Here is a 19,284-nt window from a genome sequence, read left to right on the forward strand (position 1 = left end):
TTATGTTGAATTCTGTACTTACAGGAATAACTGCCATTCACAATAGAAGTGTTAAAGTCAATTGAAACTTCAAGCAGACAGTCGATGATATTCTGAAGTTAAAGACAATTGTGCCTTACTTGTTTGGTAGGTTTCACATTCTTCTGTTAACTTGCCTGTCTCTGGCACCCCTATTGTGCAATGGAACACTGTTTTCGGTAGACCTTTCTCAGAAAGTCTCACTCATCTGGCTTAAGTACACAGCCACCCCGACCTATCTCATCTGTACTGAGCAGAGGTGTCTGCAGTGATCTCACTTGACTATAACTGAACCAAGCTATCCCTGTGAACGTTGCCTTTAACCCTTGCCTTACTGCAACTTCCACAGCATCCTTGATGCCATGGTTTAAAACCTTTTGGATTTTTTTGGTTGGGTACTGTTACGTACCCCGTAACTGGGTTGCCAAACCAGCAGAAATGGATCACTCAGTTGGAGTCTGGAGTACTAGAACTAAGAAAGTTTTATTAAAGAAACAAGCAACACAGTAATCGAAAGGATAATAAATGCAACAGTTCAGTGATGATAAACACACATGTGCACAGAAGTAAGATAACAGCATCAATCAAGCTCTATCGTTGTCTAGGGGTAAATGACCAATTTCAAAATGACTCAAAGTTCAGTCCAGTTAGTAGTTCAGTTCACAGTAATCGTTGCCATGGCGATGGACAAGGTGGGGGAAGAGAGACAGAGAGAACAGGAACAACTGATCATTCAGAACACTGCTTCACTCACAGACCGGCGATACGGCTCACAAGCAACTTTTGGGCGGGTCCTTGGTGATGTCACCTGAGGTCACCGACTGTGACCCCTCCTCCAGATGCGGTCGATCCTCTGCAGTGAACCCGCGCTCAGGCAAGGGCGGACACACACCGGGTTCCCGCTGATCGTACCTTTCCACCCTGGTCGTTGTGTGGTACTTCTCACCCACTCGTGAGAAGCGTACCGCTTCCAGGGTCTCGTTACCTCGGGTGGCGTGTGTCCCTGTCTTAGCGAACCTGTCCCTTTTTATCCCCCTGCTGGGGTATCGCCTGTCCATCACTTCAAACAGTTCAGGGTTCAAAGGGGGAGCTGCTCCAGACAGCTCTCTCTCCCACGTCCCTTCATTACACATCTCCAGACACTGCTCCATTGTTCCTTATCTCTCCTTCCCCTGAGGGCAGGTGGCAGACCAATTGCTGATGCCACTGATGCTAGCCCAGGCCAGCAAACATCTTAATTTTATGTGTATTCTCGTAACAGTACAATTAAGATACAATATTTTCCTAGTGTTGGGGAGGTGCTGACACATCTTCACTAGCTCCCACACCATCCAAAATACTAATTCTTTATATCTGGGCAGTCAGAGTTCAGTAAAGTCCAAAGACTATATAAATCAGCCTCACAGTAATCCATTAACATCTTACATTAAATATCTAGGCCAAGTTTAAACAAGGGGGGAGAAATGGGCTCAAGATGATAGAAATGTGGCTCCAGGATACACCCCTGAAGCGGCCATCCAGTTAAGATAGTTTTCTCTCTTATCAGGCCAACAGAAATCCTGTGACCTCTGGTGAGATCCAGGGAATTAATAAGAACTGGCGTGTGAATGCTTGAATAGTGACGGCCCACTGTTTGCCTCTAGTAGAGTTCTTAATTGGTGAAGTGCAGGCCTTTCTATTTTCCGAGGGAATTCTCTGCCATAGTGATTGTGTTGTCTATATCAATCCCCCCCCACCCCAGGGCTCTTGCGTGAGCTCTATAATGCCATTAGTAACCTTCAAGCCAAACACTCTGACAGTTATCATTGCTGGCTTAAAAACCATGCTAACTTAAAAACAGCCCTGGCTAAATTCTACCAGCATGTTGACTTTGCTACCAGAAGTGGGAACATACAAGACCTGGCTTATACCAACATCACTGGTGCTTATCAACCGAGCTGCTCTTCACCCCCACCTCGGATACTTATCTGCTGTGCCAATTCCTGCATACAGATCACTGACTGATTGAGTCAGATGTTAAGTTCTGGTCCCCTCATTACAGGAAGCATGTGGATACTAATGAGAAAGGGCAGAGGAGATCTACAAGGATGTTGCCTGGATTGGAGAGCATAATAGAGTGAACTTGGCCTTTTCTGCTTGGAGCGGAGGATGACAGGTGACCTGATGATGAGAGGCATTGATCGTGTGGATAGCCAGAGGCTTTTTCCCGGGGCTGAAATGGCTAGCACGAGAGAGCACAGTTTTAAGGTGCTTGGAAGTAGATATAAGGGGGATATCAGAGGCAAGTTTTTCCACACAGAGAGTGGTGGGTGCGTGGAATGCACTACCAGTGAAGGTGGTAGAGGCAGACACAATAGGGTCTTTTAAGAGACTCTTAGGTAGCTGCACGGAGCTTACCAAAATAGAGGGCTATGCAGCAGGGAAATTCTGGGCAGCTTCTAGAGTAGGTTACATGGTCGGCACAACATTGTGGGTCGAAGGGCCTGTAATGTGCTGAAGATTTCTATGTTTCTATGAGTCAAACCAATTGAAAAAGAGAGAATGACCTGGCCAGAAGCAGGTCAACTCAGCATTGTGGAACTGTTTTGGAAACACTGGGAGATAGCCACCTACAACAATCACATTAACATCAATGCATATGCAGGATCTGTGACTGGCTTCCTAGAGAAGTGCACTAGGGACTAAACACATTTCTGTGAGGGCAAACCAGAAGCCATGGTTGACAGCACAGGTCCAAGCACTGCTGAGAGATCAGGATGCTATCTTCAAATCAGATGGCTCTCTGGTCAGCAAGAGCTGCACTTTCCTGTGTCATCAAGGTGGCAAGACAGGATTACTCGCAGAGAATATACAGCCATTTCTGTGACACCGGAGACACAATCGGACCTTAATGGATCAACCTGCACGCCAATGACAGTGACGCCGCGCTTCCAGATAGGCTGAATGTCTTTCATGCATGTTTGATGCACAAGACAATGCGCCAGTGAGGAAGGACCCTCCCCTCCCCTCCTGAGGAACAGCTGACGTGAGGAAGACCCTAGCCAGGGTCAACCCATGTCAAACTGCGGGGCCCGATAACACACTGGGGGTCGGGCGTTGAGGGGCTATGCAGCCCAATGGACTGAAGTTCTAATAAATACCTTCAACACTGCTCGAGAAGTGTTCACTTCCCCAGACAGGATCCAAGGGAGCTAGCATCATCCCAGTGCCCAAGCCGGGGCCAGCAACCTGCCTCAACGACTTCCATCCAGTGGCACTGACTCAAAAATGAAGTGCTTTGAGCTCTGGTTATGGATCATATTAAACCCCACCTTCCTGCTGCAATGGGCCTTTTCCAGTTCGTTCATCTTTCAAATCGCTCTACTAACCTCTGCACTTCTCTCTGTCCTGTCCCATCTGGAAAATGGAGCCTGATAAGCAGGATGCTGTTTATTGACTTCAGCTCACTGCTTAAACACAATCATCCCTCAGGAGCTGGAGGGAAAACTGTCCTCATTGCGCTTCAAATCCCCTCCCTGTAACTAGATGTTGGACTTCTTGACAGAAAGGCCTCAGTCAGTCTGTGTTAGCAGCAACATCCCTAGCTCCATCACGCTGAGCCTGGGCACTTTCAGGTGCAAGTCACCTTAGTGCAGCGGACTTGCCCAGGTCAGACTGAGAACACCCATGGCCACCATGACAAACAGGCCACGTGCGAATTTTTATGCTCTTATGTTTTCCTCGTCAACACACAGGTTTCACCTGGTGCTCCAGATTTCTCCTGTGTTATAGGCATCCATTAGTCTCATGAGACCATGGATTTGCGCCTTGGAAAGTTTCCAGGGCGCAGGCCTGGGCAAGGTTGTATGGAAGACCAGCAGTTGCCCATGCTGCAAGTCTCCCCTCTCCCCACCACCGATGTTGTCCAAGGGAAGGGCACTAGGGCCAATACAGCTTGGCACCGGTGTCGTCGCAGAGCAATGTGTAGTTAAGTGCCTTGCTCAAGGACACACCACGCCACCTCAGCTGAGGCTCGAACCAGTGACCTTCAAATCACTAGACGAACGCTTTAACCACTTGGCCATGCACCAACACCCAGCCACAAGTTACATCTGGTATGTGTGAACAGAAGGAGAATCAGAGGAGAGTTAACGGAATACTGCCACCACAGATTTATAGCGGCCTCAATTGCATTGGCTCTCCACTCTACTTTGGGTACCTAGACAATCGTAAGACATACGATTACAGTCAGTTTATGATTACAGTTTGACATTTAACACCAGTTCAAGTGGCTCATCATGGACTAGATGGGCCGAAGGGCCTGTTTCTATGCTTCTATGATCATCATTCCCTCCATAGTAATAACCAATCTTCAAAACCTGGGCCACCTCTCTCTGCATTTGGAACCTGGACTTCCTCATCAGAAGATGACTGTGGTGTGGAACAGAGATAAGCGCACCTCACGGAGGCATATTTAGCCCTCTGCTCTACTCATGCTACGTTCATGACTCTGTGGCCAAGCACAGCTCAAGTGACATCTATAAATTCACAGATGACATCACTGTCGTCTCAGAACGTCAGGTGGCAACGAGAAGGCATACAAGAGTGTGATAGATCAGCTGGATGAGTGGTGCCACAACAACAAACTCGCACTCAATGGCAGCAAAACCCTGACCATCTGAAGATCCACACTCAACGTTTTAGGAACAGCTTCTTCTCTTCTGCCACCAGATTTCTGAACGGTACATGAACCCATGTCAGTACCTCACTACTCCTCTTCTTTGTATTACTTACTTTTGTAACTTAGATTTTTTTTAAATATACCTTTGCACCACATTGCCACCACAAAACGACAAATTTCACATCATAGGCAAGTGATAAAAAACCCGATTCTGATTTCTGAGAGAAAATAGGTTAGAAGGAAACAAGTGGGATAATGGAAATCACTGTGAGCATTGTCAGAGAATCAACAGCACTTCTACACTTTAAGGAAACACAAGGTCCCATTTCAGCAAGTTTGTATTTCAGGTAAGAGCAAGATGTTTTGCATTAGTTGCTCATATCAAGTATACAAAGCAAACTGAATATGCAATTAAGTGGATATCATTATGTGCTGTGTCATATGACATCATTATGTGCCATGTCATATGACATCATCATTATTTGCCATGTCATATGACATCATTATGAGCCGTGTCATATGACGTGGGAGATCATGGTCCCATGAAGTGGTTTGCCATTGCCTTCTTCAGGGCAGTGACTTTACAAGACGGGTGACCAAGCCATTATCGATACTCTTCAGCGATTGTCTGCCTGGCGTTTCTGGTCACACAAGAAGGATTTGTGATATGCACCAGCTGCTCATGCGACCATCCACCACCCGCTCCCTCAGCTTCACATGACCCTGACCGGGGGACTAAGTAGGTGCTACACTTTGCCAAAGGGTCACCTGCAGGCTAGCAGAGGGAAGGAGTGCCTTACACCTCCTTTGCTAGGAACTTACTCCCCCACCACCCTTAAGTGGATATTAGTTACCTTACTAAAAGGTTTTACTTTTGTATGTTGAGCACAATTCTGAAGCTGGTTTCGTGCCCTATTTTTGGATGTGACTAATTCAAGCCATACTAATCTTAAAAGTTGCAACAAATTTGTTTCAACACCTTACCATGTACCGAACAACTCAGGCTACCCTGGTCATTATGACACAGGCTAATGTCTAAATGTACAGGTCTACAATGAGACTTAATCTTTAGAACATGGAACAAAAATATTAGAGGTTGCTCAATTCCATTGCACATTCCAGTATATAGTACTTTACACTTCAATAATGTTTATACTTCAATAATGTTTTATTGCCTGCCTGCACTTTCTGTAAAACCTTGTTTGGTACTGTTATTGCTTTCACAATGCACTGCTGTAAAGAATTGATCTTTATGGATGGCATGCAAAACAAAAAAAAACTGTACCTCAGTCCATGTGATAATTTACTCAATAAATTGAAACTGTTCCAAAACAACCAACTAATCACTATAAGGTGTAACAAAATCTTAATTCCAATCACTTCATTATCAAGTTTGAGTATTTATTTCTTACTTTAATTCTGCTCTCTTTGCTATCATCTATCACCTTCTAGTTATCCTCTTTCCCCTGCCCCGTCTTTTCATTCTGGTGCCTTCCCCCTTCTGTTAGATTGTTTGAGATGTGACAAGAATACACATAGATTAAGATGTAGCTGGCCTGTGCTGGCACCAGTGGAATCAGCAGTTGGTCTGCCACCTGTCTTCAGGAGAGAGAGAGAGATAAGGAAAACAATGGAGCAGCACTTGGAGATGCTAATGAAGGGGAAGGAGAGCTGTCAAGATCGGCTCCCCCTTTGAACCCTGAACTGTTTGAAGTGATGGACAGGTGATACCCCAGCAGGGGGATAAAAAGGGACAGGTTCGCTAAGGCAGGACACACACGACACCCGAGGTAACAAGACCCTGGAAGCGGTGCGTCTCTCACAAGTCGGTGGGAAGTACCAGGCCATAAATGCACAGGGTGGAAAGGCACGATCGGCGGGAACCTGGTGTGTGTCCACCCTTGCCTGGGTGCCAGGCTCACCGCAGGGCAACGATCGTATCTGGAAACGGAGGGGTCACAGTCGGTGACCTCAGATAACATCACAAAGGACTCGCCCGAAAGCTGACTGCGAAGGTCTGTGTGTGGAAGCCTTGAATATTCATTCGTTTTGCTCTCTCTCTCCACCCCCCCACTGTCCATCACCACGGTAGCGATTACTGCGAACTGAACTGAACTAAATTGAACTGAACTTTGCGTCACTTTGAAATTGGTCATTTACCCCTAGACAACGATAGAGCTAGATTGATCCTGTTATCTGAATTCTGTGTACATGTATGTTTATCATTGCTGAACCGTTGCATTCATTATCCTTTCGATTAGAGTACTGTGTTGCTTGTTTCTTTAATAAAACTTTCTTAGTTCTAGTAATCCAGACTCCAACTGAGTGATCCATTTCTGCTGGTTTGGCAACCCAGTTACGGGGTACATAACAGAGATAACTCATTTTTTAAATTTTTTCTTATTTTTCTTATATTTGTATATCTGTGCACTTGTAATGCTACTGTGACACTGTAATTACCCTTTGGGATCAATAAAGTATCGTTCTATCTATCTGGATGTCATGCCGAATCTCCACACAGTTCCAATGAAGTAAATGCGTTACTGTCAACACATACAAAATGGAGGAACTCAGCAGGCCAGGCAGCACCAACGGAAAAAAGTACAGTCGAGGTTTCGGTCCGAGACCCTTCAGCACGACTGGAGAAACAAACAGCTGAGGACTATATTTAAAAGGTTGGGGGGAGGCGAGAGAGAAACACAAGGTGATAGGTGAAACTGGAAGGAGGAGGGATGAAGTAAAGAGCTGGGAAGTTGACTGGTGAAAGAGATACAGGGCTGGAGAAGGGGAGTCTGATAGAAGAGGACAGAAAGTCATGGAAGAAAGAAAAAGGTGGGAGGTGCACCAGAAGAGGGCAAAAGGCAGGCAAGGAGGTAATGGTGAGAGAGGGAAAAGGGGATGGGGAATGTTCTTACTCATAGGTGACGGGTCAGTCAACAAAAACAAGTGCCTGACTTCAATAAATCATCTTTTAAGAGCTTTATGATAATCAAAATTTAAGATTTCTATTATTTGATAATTGCAGTTCAAAATAATTTCATTGTTATTAAGGATAATAAGATCATGAAAGTGCTATATAAAAGATACGTTTACTTTTCTTCAGACACCACCTTAAACTATTTTGGATGGCAGTGATCTATTGTGGTGGATTAAAATCAAGATGCCTAACATTCCAAGAATACTTAGTGGTGGATCATTTCAAATAACCAAAAAAAAATGGTTAAAAATTAAAAGCACATTTAAAGACAACAGGACAACATACCCCTCACATCTATGAGTCACTGATTAAAAATACTTGTTTAAGTATAAACTTAAGAATAAAATAAATTGGTTTAAAGGCAAAGAATCAGGCTCCTGAACAAGAAAATCTGCAGATGTTGGAAATCTAAAGCAACACACACAAAACGCTGGAGGAACTCCACAGGAGTGATAGCATCTACGTAAATGAGTCAACATTTCGGGCCGAGACCCTTCATCAGGACTGAAATGTTTTCTAACATTTCCAGTTTAAGGATGAAGTATTCTTGACCTTAATCGTCAACAATTATTTCCCGTCTGATGCTGCCGGACTTACTGGGCACTGCCTCTATTTCCAGGCAACACACATCAAAGTTGCTGGTGAACGCAGCAGGCCAGGCAGCATCTCTAGGAAGAGGTACAGTCAACGTTTCGGGCCGAGACCCTTCGTCAGTTTATTGCTAACTGCCGACGGGTCATCAACCGTCTTGACTTCACCTCACCTTGTTCCCATTTTTTTGTACCTCTTCCTAGAGATGCTGCCTGGCCTGCTGCGTTCACCAGCAACTTTGATGTGTGTTGCTTGCATTTCCAGCATCTGCAGAATTGCTCATGTTTACGCCTCTATTTCCAGTTTGCTTTACACATTTCCAGCATCTGTAAACATTTTTTGCTCCAATTAGCACTCCAGACACTTGGACAAACGAGAGAATCACAAGTTCAAAATCTACCTCAGCTGTAATGGAATTTAATATTTGGTTGGCATGAAATAACTGAGAAATTGCAACTTTACATGTTCTCAGACAACATCCGAAATAATTTGATTGCTTCGATTTGTGCACGATGGGGTTGCTTGTGAAACATCGATTTGGATGAAGAATGCACAGTGTGCATCGTTATAAATTGAATTGAATTGACTATTACTTACATTCGTCATATATATGAGGAGTAAAAATCTTCATATTACGTCACCAAGTATGCAATGTGCAATTTATAATAAATAGCATGCACAACAGGACAGTCAATATAACATAGAAATACAATGGTGTCAGCGTGAATTAATCAGTCTGATGGCCTGGTGGAAGAACTGTCCCGAAGCCTGTTGGTCCTGGCTTTTATGCTGCAGTACCGTTTCCCAGATGGTAGCAGCTGGAATAGACTCCAGACCCCATTGATACTTTGGGCCTTTTTAAAAAAAAACACACTTGTCGTTGTAAATGGCCTGAATAGTGGGAAGTTCACATCTACAGATGTGCTGGGCTGTCCACACCACTCTCTGCAGAGTCCTGCGATTGAGGAAAGTACAGTTCCCATACCAGGTAGTGATTCAGCCAGTCAAGATGCTCTCAATTGTGCCCTCTGTAGAAAGTCCTTAGGATTTGGGGATTCATGCCAAACTCCTTCAACTGTCTGAAGTGAAAGAGGCGCTGTTGTGCCTTTTTCACCACACAGCTGGTATGTACAAACCACGAGATCCTCGGTGATGTGAATGCTGAGGAACTTAAAGCTGTTCACCCTCTCAGCCCCAGATCCATTGATGTCAATAGCGGTTAGCCTGTCTCTATTCCTCCTGTAATCCACAACCAGCTCCTTTGTTTTTGCGACGTTGAAGGAGAGGTTGTTTTTTTGACACCACCTGTGTCAGGTTGATGACTTCTTCTCTATAGGCTGCCTCATTATTATTTGAGATTAGGCCAATCAATATAGTATCGTCAGCAAATTTAATTAGCAGATTGGAGCTGTGGGTGGTGACACAGTCATGGGTATACAGAGAGTAAAGGAAGGGGCTCAGGACACAGCCCTGAGGGGCACCTGTGTTGAGGGTCAGAGGGGCAGAGGTGAGGGAGCCCACTCTTACCCTTGCCGGTGATCTGACAGGAAGTCCAGGATCCAGCTACACAAGGCAGGGTGAAGGCTGAGGTCTCTGAGCTTCTTGTCAATCTGTGGCTGCATGTTCACAACATAGCTGCACTGCAAAGTCAGGGCAGAATTTGCTGAGTCTGCTCTGAGTATCACCGTGATGAGAGATTTAGGTGAGGAAGACAAGGGCCCAAGTGCTAGAGTATACTAGACTAGAATCGAGACACCATTTTGAACCTGAGGCAAGAACAGGGTTCTTAACTAGATGAGAACTTGATGAGACTAGACGAGAATCAGAATGAGAGAGAAAACCGAAATGCAATCGCATACTGAACCAAAGCTGAGCTGATAATTGAGCCCCGAACCCAAGTACTCTTTAAATATCCAAATCTGGGTAGCAAAACATGGCCACCAATTAGCAGAGCAGGTCAGAATCTTTATCGGGACAGTGCTAGCTATCCATACTCCGAAGAATTGGCGTGTCTAAACCCCGGAGGCGGTCAGGTGGGCATCTTAACAATCACAAAGTTATGTCATTTGGTTCCAACAAATTTGCATCCAAATACCACAAGGACATCAGAGCCGAAAGCAATTAAGGTCACCACAATGCACTTTAATAACTTCCAGTGAAAAACGTTAGTAGCAAAAAAAAGTGTCCTAGAAGCAAACCTACTTGTGCCTATCCATTTTGTGCAAAGCATTCAGAAAAGCTTTTTGAGGATGCTTTGAAGTGTTTGCACCCATTCCCTGTTGAAATTCTGCCCTTCAGGAAATTGGATTGGCTGTATCCTGATGTAATTTGTTTCAACAAAGGCGGCCTTTTCCTGTGCCATTTCCTCACACATGGCAAAGACATCAAATTCTGGCCATTAATTAACCGAGGAATCAGCCAGAGGATCTATGGAACTCGTTGCCACGGATTAGTGTGGAGGCCAAGTATTGTTTATTTATTTAGTGATACAGTTTAGGCCCCTCCAGCCCTTCAAGCCATGGCGCTCCAGCAGCCCCTGACAACCCGATTAACTCTCACCTAGTGAGGGGACAATTTGCAATAACCAATTAATCTACCCATTCCATCTTTAGAGCATGGGAAGAAACCAGAGCACCCGGGGAAAACCCACGCATTCGACAGGGAGGTTGCACAGAGGATCCTTACAAATGGCACTGGAATTGAACTCTGAACTCTGAACCCCCATGCCCCCCGCTGGAACAGCATCGTGCTAACCGCTACGCAAGCGGGGTGCCCAAAGCAGCTGTCGACAGCTACATAATTAGTAAGGATGTCAAAGGTTATGGGGAGAAGACGGGACAACGGGGCTGAGAGGGAAAAATGAATCAGCCACGATTCGATGGCGGACTCACAATACGCTGGAGGAACTCAGCAGCACAGGCAGCATCTATTGGAGGGAAATGGACAGCAAATCGCTTCAGATCAGGACCCTTTGTGCAGACTGAGAGATAGAGGGGAAATAGCCCATTTTCACAACACAAAATGCTGGAGCAAAGAGGTACAGCAAGAGCTAGGAAGCAATAAATAGACACAGGTAAGATGGGAGGGGGTTGGAGTGGTGATAGGCAGATGAGTGAGGGGAGAATCGGAATGGTATCAGAAGCTGGGAGATAAAAGTGACAGGGAGTAACGGAATCTGATGAGAGGAAGGTGGAACATGGAATGTAGGGGGGAGGGAGACAGTGATGGGGGCCAAATTGATCAAGATGGGAGTTTAGAGAGCAAAGGGTCAGGGTGGGGGTGGAACCGTTAATGGGAGCTGGAAAAATCAATGTTCATTCTGCCAGATTGTGGGCTACCCCGGTGGAAGGTGAGATGCTGTCCCTCTAGTTGGTGTTTAACCTCTACTTGGTAGTGGAGGATGCCAAGTCCCAACAGCAAGGGAATATGACTAATCTGCCCCACCTGTCTCGGGTGGGATTAGTCTCCTGCATGTAATTAACCGCCCCCGCCCTTTCCCTACCTTGATTTTAGAGTGCGATGCTCTCCGTCATTTCCACACTGCCAGCCTGCTGAACCCACCCAACCCAACTAAGCCCCGCCTGTAACAATCTGCAAATCTGGCACAGGAAGAAGAAAAGGGAAGGAGTTGAAGGTCAAGATCTAAAGTGTATGCCAATTAATGGGAATAAATTTAAACATATGTTTGGACTCCATAATGCTCAATATGCAGCAAAGAAAATAAAATGTATGTACAATCCAGGTTCATGACTATCAAAAGGACTTTCATTCCATTAGCATGGATTTGTTGGAAACCAGTGTGCAAGTATTTTGCCATCTTATGTTTGCTAGAAACTGCCATCCACACTTTTGTCACCTCAAGTTTCGTCTATTCCAGTCAGCTTCACATCCTCCTACCTCCAAAAACAAAGTTCCAAGGACATTTATCACCCAAGTACGCGCACATTATACAACCTGAGACTTGTCTTCTTACAAGCAGCCACAAATCAAAGAAACCCAAAAGAGCCCACTAAAAAGGACTGTCAAACACCCAATGTACAGAGAGAACAAAGATTGTGCAAGCAATGGAAGTAAGCAAATAGCATTCAGAACAAAAGTGAGTCCATAGACACGAAGCCCAGAGTATCAGGAACAGGCCACAGCCTGGGACTCAGCTCAGTGCAGAGCCCAGTAAACATTCTGGAGCCCTGAGACATGGAGCCCGGAACAGGCCATAGCCTGAGACTCAGTTCAGTGCAGAGCAGAGTAAACGTCCTGGAGCCCTGCGACATGGAGCCCAGAACAGGCCACAGCCTGAGACACGGAGCCCGGAACAGGCCACAGCCTGAGACTCAGCTCAGTGCAAAGCGAAACAGCAAGTAGAACTGGCCCAACAGTATTCTAACACGTTATGTATGCCCTTTCATCTGTCATCTCCATCTGGTGTCCTACAAATGCTCTTTCAATCCAACAGCAGGTCAATTTTAAATGTTGCTGCATTTCCACATCCTTTAGGTTTAAAACCTAACACCTGACAGATTTAGGTTTGCCTTCCTAATGTCACAGTTCTTGGACTGGTGCCAGTTTTTGGCTGGTTATTTGCCTGTGAACCCCAAGGTCTTCAAGCCACACACATAAAAGTTGCTGGTGAACGCAGCAGGCCAAGCAGCATCTCTAGGAAGAGGTACGGTCGACATTTTGGGCCGAAACCCTTCGTCAGGACTAACTGAAAGAAGAGCTAGTAAGAGATTTGAAAGTGGGAGGGGAAGGGGGAGATCCGGAACGATAGGAGAAGACAGGAGGGGGAGGGATGGAGCCAAGAGCAGGACAGTTGATTGGCAAAAGGGATACGAGAGGATCATGGGATGGGAGGCCTAGGGAGAAAGAAAGGGGGAGGGGGGAAGCCCAGAGGATGGGCAAGGGGTATAGTGAGAGGGACAGAGGGAGAAAAAGGAGAGAGAGAAGAAGAATGTGTGTGTATATATAAATATAAATAAATAAATAAATAAATAACGGATGGGGTACGAGGGGGAGATGGGGCATTAGCGGAAGTTTGAGAAGTCAATGTTCATGCCATCAGGTTAGAGGCTACCCAGACAGAATATAAGGTGTTGTTCCTTCAACCTGAGTATGACTTCATCTTTACAGTAGAGGAGGCCATGGATAGACATATCAGAATGAGAATGGGACATGGAATTAAAATGTGTGGCCACTGGGAGACCCTGCTTTCTCTGGCGGACAGAGCGTAGGTGTTCAGTGAAACGGTCTCCCAGTCTGCGTCGGGTCTCGCCAATATATAGAAGGCCGCATCGGGAGCACCAGACGCAGTATATCACCCCAGCCGACTCACAGGTGAAGTGTCGCCTCACCTAGAAGGACTGTCTGGGGCCCTGAATGGTAGTGAGGGAGGAAGTGTAAGGGCATGGGTAGCCCGAGGTCTTCAACTTCATTTTAAATCTACTCCTAGAAACTGTCACAATGCTTTCACATTCCAATTCTACTGTCATTTAAGGACAAATCATCACCTTTTCAGCATAAGCAATAATAGTCAGTACAGGACTGGTTAGTCCTGACTTGATTTGTCGCCCAAGAGCATTCCCATGAGTTTAGACAGGACTGTATATCTTGGCAACGTTGTTCTGGTTTTTTGTGTGAAAAGTAAACTACCTGGCTGACAGCCACATTTCAATGCAAATCGCTTGAAACTGAGGTAAAAATGCACTAGCTTACCAGATGGCCCTGCAATAAATTCTACGTGGTCCTTTGCTAAAGGGCCAGGCTCTATCCAAGACACTGGTGTCTCAATTTGCACATCAATCCACTTAACAAACCTTTACAATAAAGATGACGCAGAGCAGAGCCCCTGACTATTGATCAAATCAGTAACTCCAGAATTTGGTGCTAGAGAAACCAATGTCCCTCTGGAAAATCCTCTTCGAACTGCTCCACAGTTCAATAACCCATTTTTCTGCTACAACACACCTGCCTTGGCACAGCTCACACCCATTCAACAACTACTTTAATAAGCATGTTCTCAGGTGGGCAAAATACCCAAATTTTACTTCTAGGGAATGGCATGTTGTCACTGTGGTTAGAAACTTCCTCCCACCCCTAAGCAACTACCATTATGTTCAGAATCATACAATTATGCTCACAATTCCTCAAGTTCCCTAACCAACTCTTGCAGAGCCCTAAATTATTTGCCTTGATTTTTCAGGTCTTCCTTGGCATTTTGCTTTGGTCAGGCAGAGTTCTTCAAGTCTACTCTTTTTCCCAAGGGCAATTTCCTTCCAGGAAACTGGCTTCCAGCTGTTCGGTAAGGCCTTGTGCATTGCAAGGACTTTCAATCACATCTGAATTGCTTTTGAACCTGGTCAAGCACAGCCCACGTTAACCAACTGTCAAAGCTGTATTAGACTGTCAAAGTCACGCCAAACAATTAAAAATACAATTAACATTTCTAACTTTCTTTAGAAGTATTTAAAAGCAGAATTAAATAACTTAAATAACTAATATACCTGATTCACTAATGTAAAAAGTTTCCCTCTCCAGCTGATTTTCGCCATTAAAATGATTGAACTGACTGGACTTGTATTGATTAAGCTCAGTGAGAATTGCCTAGCCTACATGCTGGAGAACTGTAGAGGTTTACATCACCCTGTTAGACTCCTACTAAGAGTTTAAGAGGGTACTGCAGTTTTTCCCTATCAGCACCAACTGGCTGGGTAGATTTCAAGACATCTTGAATAGGATTCAAGATCTATTCATCCTTTCCCTGTAACTTGGGTCTTTAAGTCCCGGCAGCATCATCGCAAATATTCTCCATACTCTTTCAATTTTATTCATTTTTCACATTAGTAGATGATCTCAGAACTGCACAAACTTCAACGTAACATCCGATCTCCTGTACTCTGTTTAGCGAAGGCTAAAGTGCTAAAGCAGGGGTCCTCAACCTTTTTCACACCGTGGACCGGTTTAATATTGACAATATTCTTGTGGACTGGCCAACTGGGGTGGGGTTGTTCAAGTGGGGTGAAAATCACTTCAACTTGTCTTTTACAGTTAGGGTTGCCAACTTTCTCACTCCCAAATAAGGGACAAAAGTAGTAGTCAAATCCCAGGACACTTGTGTTTACCCCCGGTGAGACTACCATGACCATGAAGCCTTGTGCAGGCACCTGTGTGCGCATGTGTGACGTGCGCATGCGTGTATGTGCCGGTTTTTTCCACAAATCAGTTTTGGCTTAATCTTCCCGACTATACTGTACATACTTTATTTCTTCTTTATATAGGCTGTGTAGTTATCATATCATTCCTGCTTTTACTATATGTTAGTGTTATTTTCGGTTTTATGTGTTACTTGGTAGGTTATTTTTTGGGTCTGGGAACGCTCAAGTTTTTCCCATATAAATTAATGGTAATTGCTTCTTCGCTTTACGCCATTTCGGCACGAAAGCTTTCATAGGAACGCTCTTCCTTAGCGGGGGGAATAGGGAACAAGGGCGGTCCCGTATGGGACAAACCAATTTAGCCTGATATACGGGATGTCCTGGCAAATACGGAACAGTTGGCAACCCTATGTTCAAGTTCAGCAGTGCGTGACAGGGAATGAGGAAAGGTGCAGCTGACTCATATCGTTCCCTCAAGGACTGGTAGCACATGCTTGTGACGCCACTTCAAGGAATTATGAATCGGTATTCCTAAGATCCTTTGTTTTACTGCACATCTCAGAACACGGCCATTCACTGTGTCTTACCCGAGTCTGCCCTCTCACAATGCAACACCTCACGCTTCTCTGCATTGAGCTCCATCGGCCATTGTCCAGCTCATCTCCCCAGCTGGTCCAGATCACGCTGCAAACTTTGATGGTCTCCTCACTGCCCATTACGCCCCCAAATTTCAAACTGCACTTATTATCAAAGTATACATACCAGATGTAACTGTGAGATTCATCCCCCTGCAGGTAGTCATGAAACAAAGAAATACCAAGGAACCTGCTCAAAGAAAACATCAAACACCCAAAGGGCAAGAAAAAGAACAAATTGCGCAAGCAGCAAAAACCGAGAGAACGACACATAGAATATCAAACATCAAGCGTCCAGGAGTATTCAGTTTAGTTCCATTCAACAACCTGCCGCTGGCCGACTGTATGCCACAGTGCCAGTCTTTGCTGAAGCACCGCAGTCTGCGTTGGTCAAACCACTCAAACAAAAAGCAAAAAGAGACAAAGGGTCTTGGCCCAAAACATCAACTGCTTACTCTTTTCCATAGATGCCGAGTTCTTCCAGCATTTTGAGGGCATTGCATGGCTTTCCAGCATCTCTGGTTTGGGAAAAATAATGTAACCAGAATCCAGAAACACCTGCAACATGAACTCAAAGTCCTCCCAAAACGAGTCTACAGCCACGAGCCTCACCACTCAATCCGTGCAACATGGATTCCAAGAGTCCTGCACTTTCCTTCGACAGGGGCTAACGAGAGGGAGAGGATTGATGATCAAACACAGACAGACAGTGTCAAACATCCACCCCCAACCTCCACTCACAAGTTCACTGACTTCAGCCTTGCTAGATACCTCAATCAGAGGGAAGCAATGGAGTCGACCACAGGCGCATGCCCCATATCCAGCCCTCTGGGCTGCACACTCCACTCCCAACCTCACTGAACTCCCTCAGAGGCAGCGAAGCCCTAAAATTGCACAATCGGCCCAAAAATACACCATCGAGATGTAAATCACAGGTTCCAGCTGTGCACAGCTTAGTAGTAGAAGCATATTTGAATGAAGTAGTAGGAGTAAACGTAGTTCCGTGAACTGTCAGCAGGGCTTTGCTGTTGGTCGCGCTGTTTGCTTGAAGTTTGATCGTGTCTTGGTGTCATCTGCACCTATATATTGCAGATGATACAAATGCACGGGCAAGGTACTATGATCCAAAATACAGGTTCTGTTCTGTTGGTCTGTTCCACCTCTTCACAGAGTTTTATATGTACTTTTCTTTGGTGGTACAACGAAAAACTTAAATTTAAATGGCAGTCTTTCCAGCAACAGAACAGAAAACCCTCATTCCCACTGCGCTAGTTTTCAGGGTGACCAATTGTACCAGATAATGGACACCACATTCAGACCAGGTTCCTTCACTTGATTCTATGACAGGAAGACAGAGCAGCGTAGGTGTAGGCAAGAATGCAAGCAGACATGAAATGCCTCTTTTTCCAAGCCAATCACAATAGAGTAACTGAAGATAAAGAAACTTAATGCAAAGCATGTCCTCACCAAGTAAACACAAAAAGTTAGCCAGAAGCCAAAGGTGCCAATTTATCGGCAGGTTATATCGCCTGCCCAAAAATTAAACATTCAACTCAAATGAGCTGGCAAATTGCCTCTGAACAAATCCAAGAGCAGCCTGTTTGACAGGTGTCATTTCTATTACACAACGCAAAATTAAATTCAATTAAATCCTGGGTGCGTCTCAACTACTTTCTTCCCACCTTTTCTACAAGACAACTGACAAGCACCAACTTCACAGGTGAGTGACGGCTGAGTTGACCTTTGGGTCGGACATCTGCCTAACCTCATGCTCTAACATAAAGAAGTGTTAAGTCCAATACCGTGCATTCTACACAGGAACAAGGGTTAGGCCTTTGCGGGACTCCCTCAAAATTTCAGAAGCATTACCTGGAAGGTAAAACCATTGACAGTGCACGAGGAAATCTGCAGATGCTGGAAATTTAAGCAACACACACAAAATGCTGGTGAACGCAGCACGCCAGACAGCATCTATAGGAAGAGGTACAGTCAATGTTTCAGGCCGAGACCCTTCGTCAGGACTAACTGAAAGAAGATATAGTAAGAGTTTTGAAAGTGGGAGTGGGAGGGGGAGATCAGAAATTATAGCAGAAGACAGGAGGGGGAGGGATGGAGCTAAGAGCTGGAAAGTTGATTGGTAAAAGGGATATGAGGCTGGAGAAGGGAGGGGATCATGGGACAGTAAGCCTAGGGAGAAAGAAAGGGGGAGAGGAGCCCAGAGGAAGATCGAGAGCAAGCAAGGAGTTATAGTGAGAGGAACAGAGGGAGAAAAAAAAAGAGAAAGGGGAAAAAATTTTTTAAAAAATAAATAAATAAGGAATGGACTAAGAAGGGGAGGAGGGGCATTAACGGAAGTTAGAGAAGTCAGTGTTCATGCCATCAGGTTGGAGGCTACCCAGACAGAATATAAGGTGTTGTTCCTCCAACCTGAGTGTGGCTTCATCTTTACAATAGAGGAGGCCGTGGATAGACATATCAGAATGGGAATGGGACGTGGAATTAAAATGTGTGGCCACTGGGACATCCTGCTTTCTCTGGCGGACAGAGCGTAGGTGTTCAGCAAACCGGTCTCCCAGTCTGCATCAGGTCTCACCAATATATAGAAGGCCACATCGGGAGAACAGGATGCAGTATATCACCCCAGCTGACTCACAGGTGAAGTGTCGCCTCACCTGGAAGGACTGTCTGGGGCCCTGAAGAGTGATGAGGGAGGAAATGTAAGGGCATGTGTAGCACTTGTTCTGCTTACAAGGATGAGTGCCGGGAGGGAGATCAGCGGGAAGGGATGGCGGGGATTAATGGATAAGGGAGTCACATAGGGAGCAATCCCTGTGGAAAGCAGAGGGGAGGGGAGGGAAAGACGTGCTTGGTGGTGGGATCCTGTTGGAGGTGGCGAAAGTTACGGAGAATTATGTGTTGGACCTGGAGGCTGGTTGGGTGGCAGGTGAGGACAAGGGGAACCCTATCCTTACTGGGGTGACGGAGGATGGGGTGAGAACAGATGTGCGTGAAATGGGAGAGATGCGTTTGAGAGCAGAGTTGATAGTGGAGGAAGGGAAGCCCCTTTCTAGGCTTTTCATTCCAGGACGAAGGAGATGTTTTCTTTTTTTTAAAGAAAGGGGCTTCCCTTCCTCCACCATCAACTCTGCTCTCAAACACATCTCTCCCATTTCACGCACATCTGCTCTCACCCCATCCTCCATCACCCCAGTAAGGATAGGGTTCCCCTTGTCCTCACCTACCACCCAACCAGCC

At 45.5% G+C, this 19,284-nt stretch overlaps 1 protein-coding gene across 8 annotated transcripts in view; it reads right to left on the minus strand.

The window, feature by feature from the left end:
- Positions 1-19,284, minus strand: part of elovl6 (ELOVL fatty acid elongase 6) — a 106,956-nt gene that overhangs the window by 35,772 nt on the left and 51,900 nt on the right. The window contains exon 1 of one of the 8 annotated variants that reach the window (XM_063046355.1): positions 931-1,407. The exons of 6 other annotated variants lie outside the window; for them this stretch is intronic. In XM_063046355.1, the coding sequence (XP_062902425.1) occupies positions 931-1,169 (239 nt within the window). In that variant the 5' untranslated portion in view covers positions 1,170-1,407. Of the gene's footprint in view, positions 1-22; positions 44-930; positions 1,408-19,284 lie in introns of those variants that run through there. One more of the 8 variants, XM_063046362.1, reaches the window with a different exon arrangement.

This window comes from Mobula hypostoma, chromosome 4, assembly GCF_963921235.1.
Source record: "Mobula hypostoma chromosome 4, sMobHyp1.1, whole genome shotgun sequence".
Classification (NCBI taxonomy): Eukaryota; Metazoa; Chordata; class Chondrichthyes; order Myliobatiformes; family Myliobatidae; genus Mobula; species Mobula hypostoma.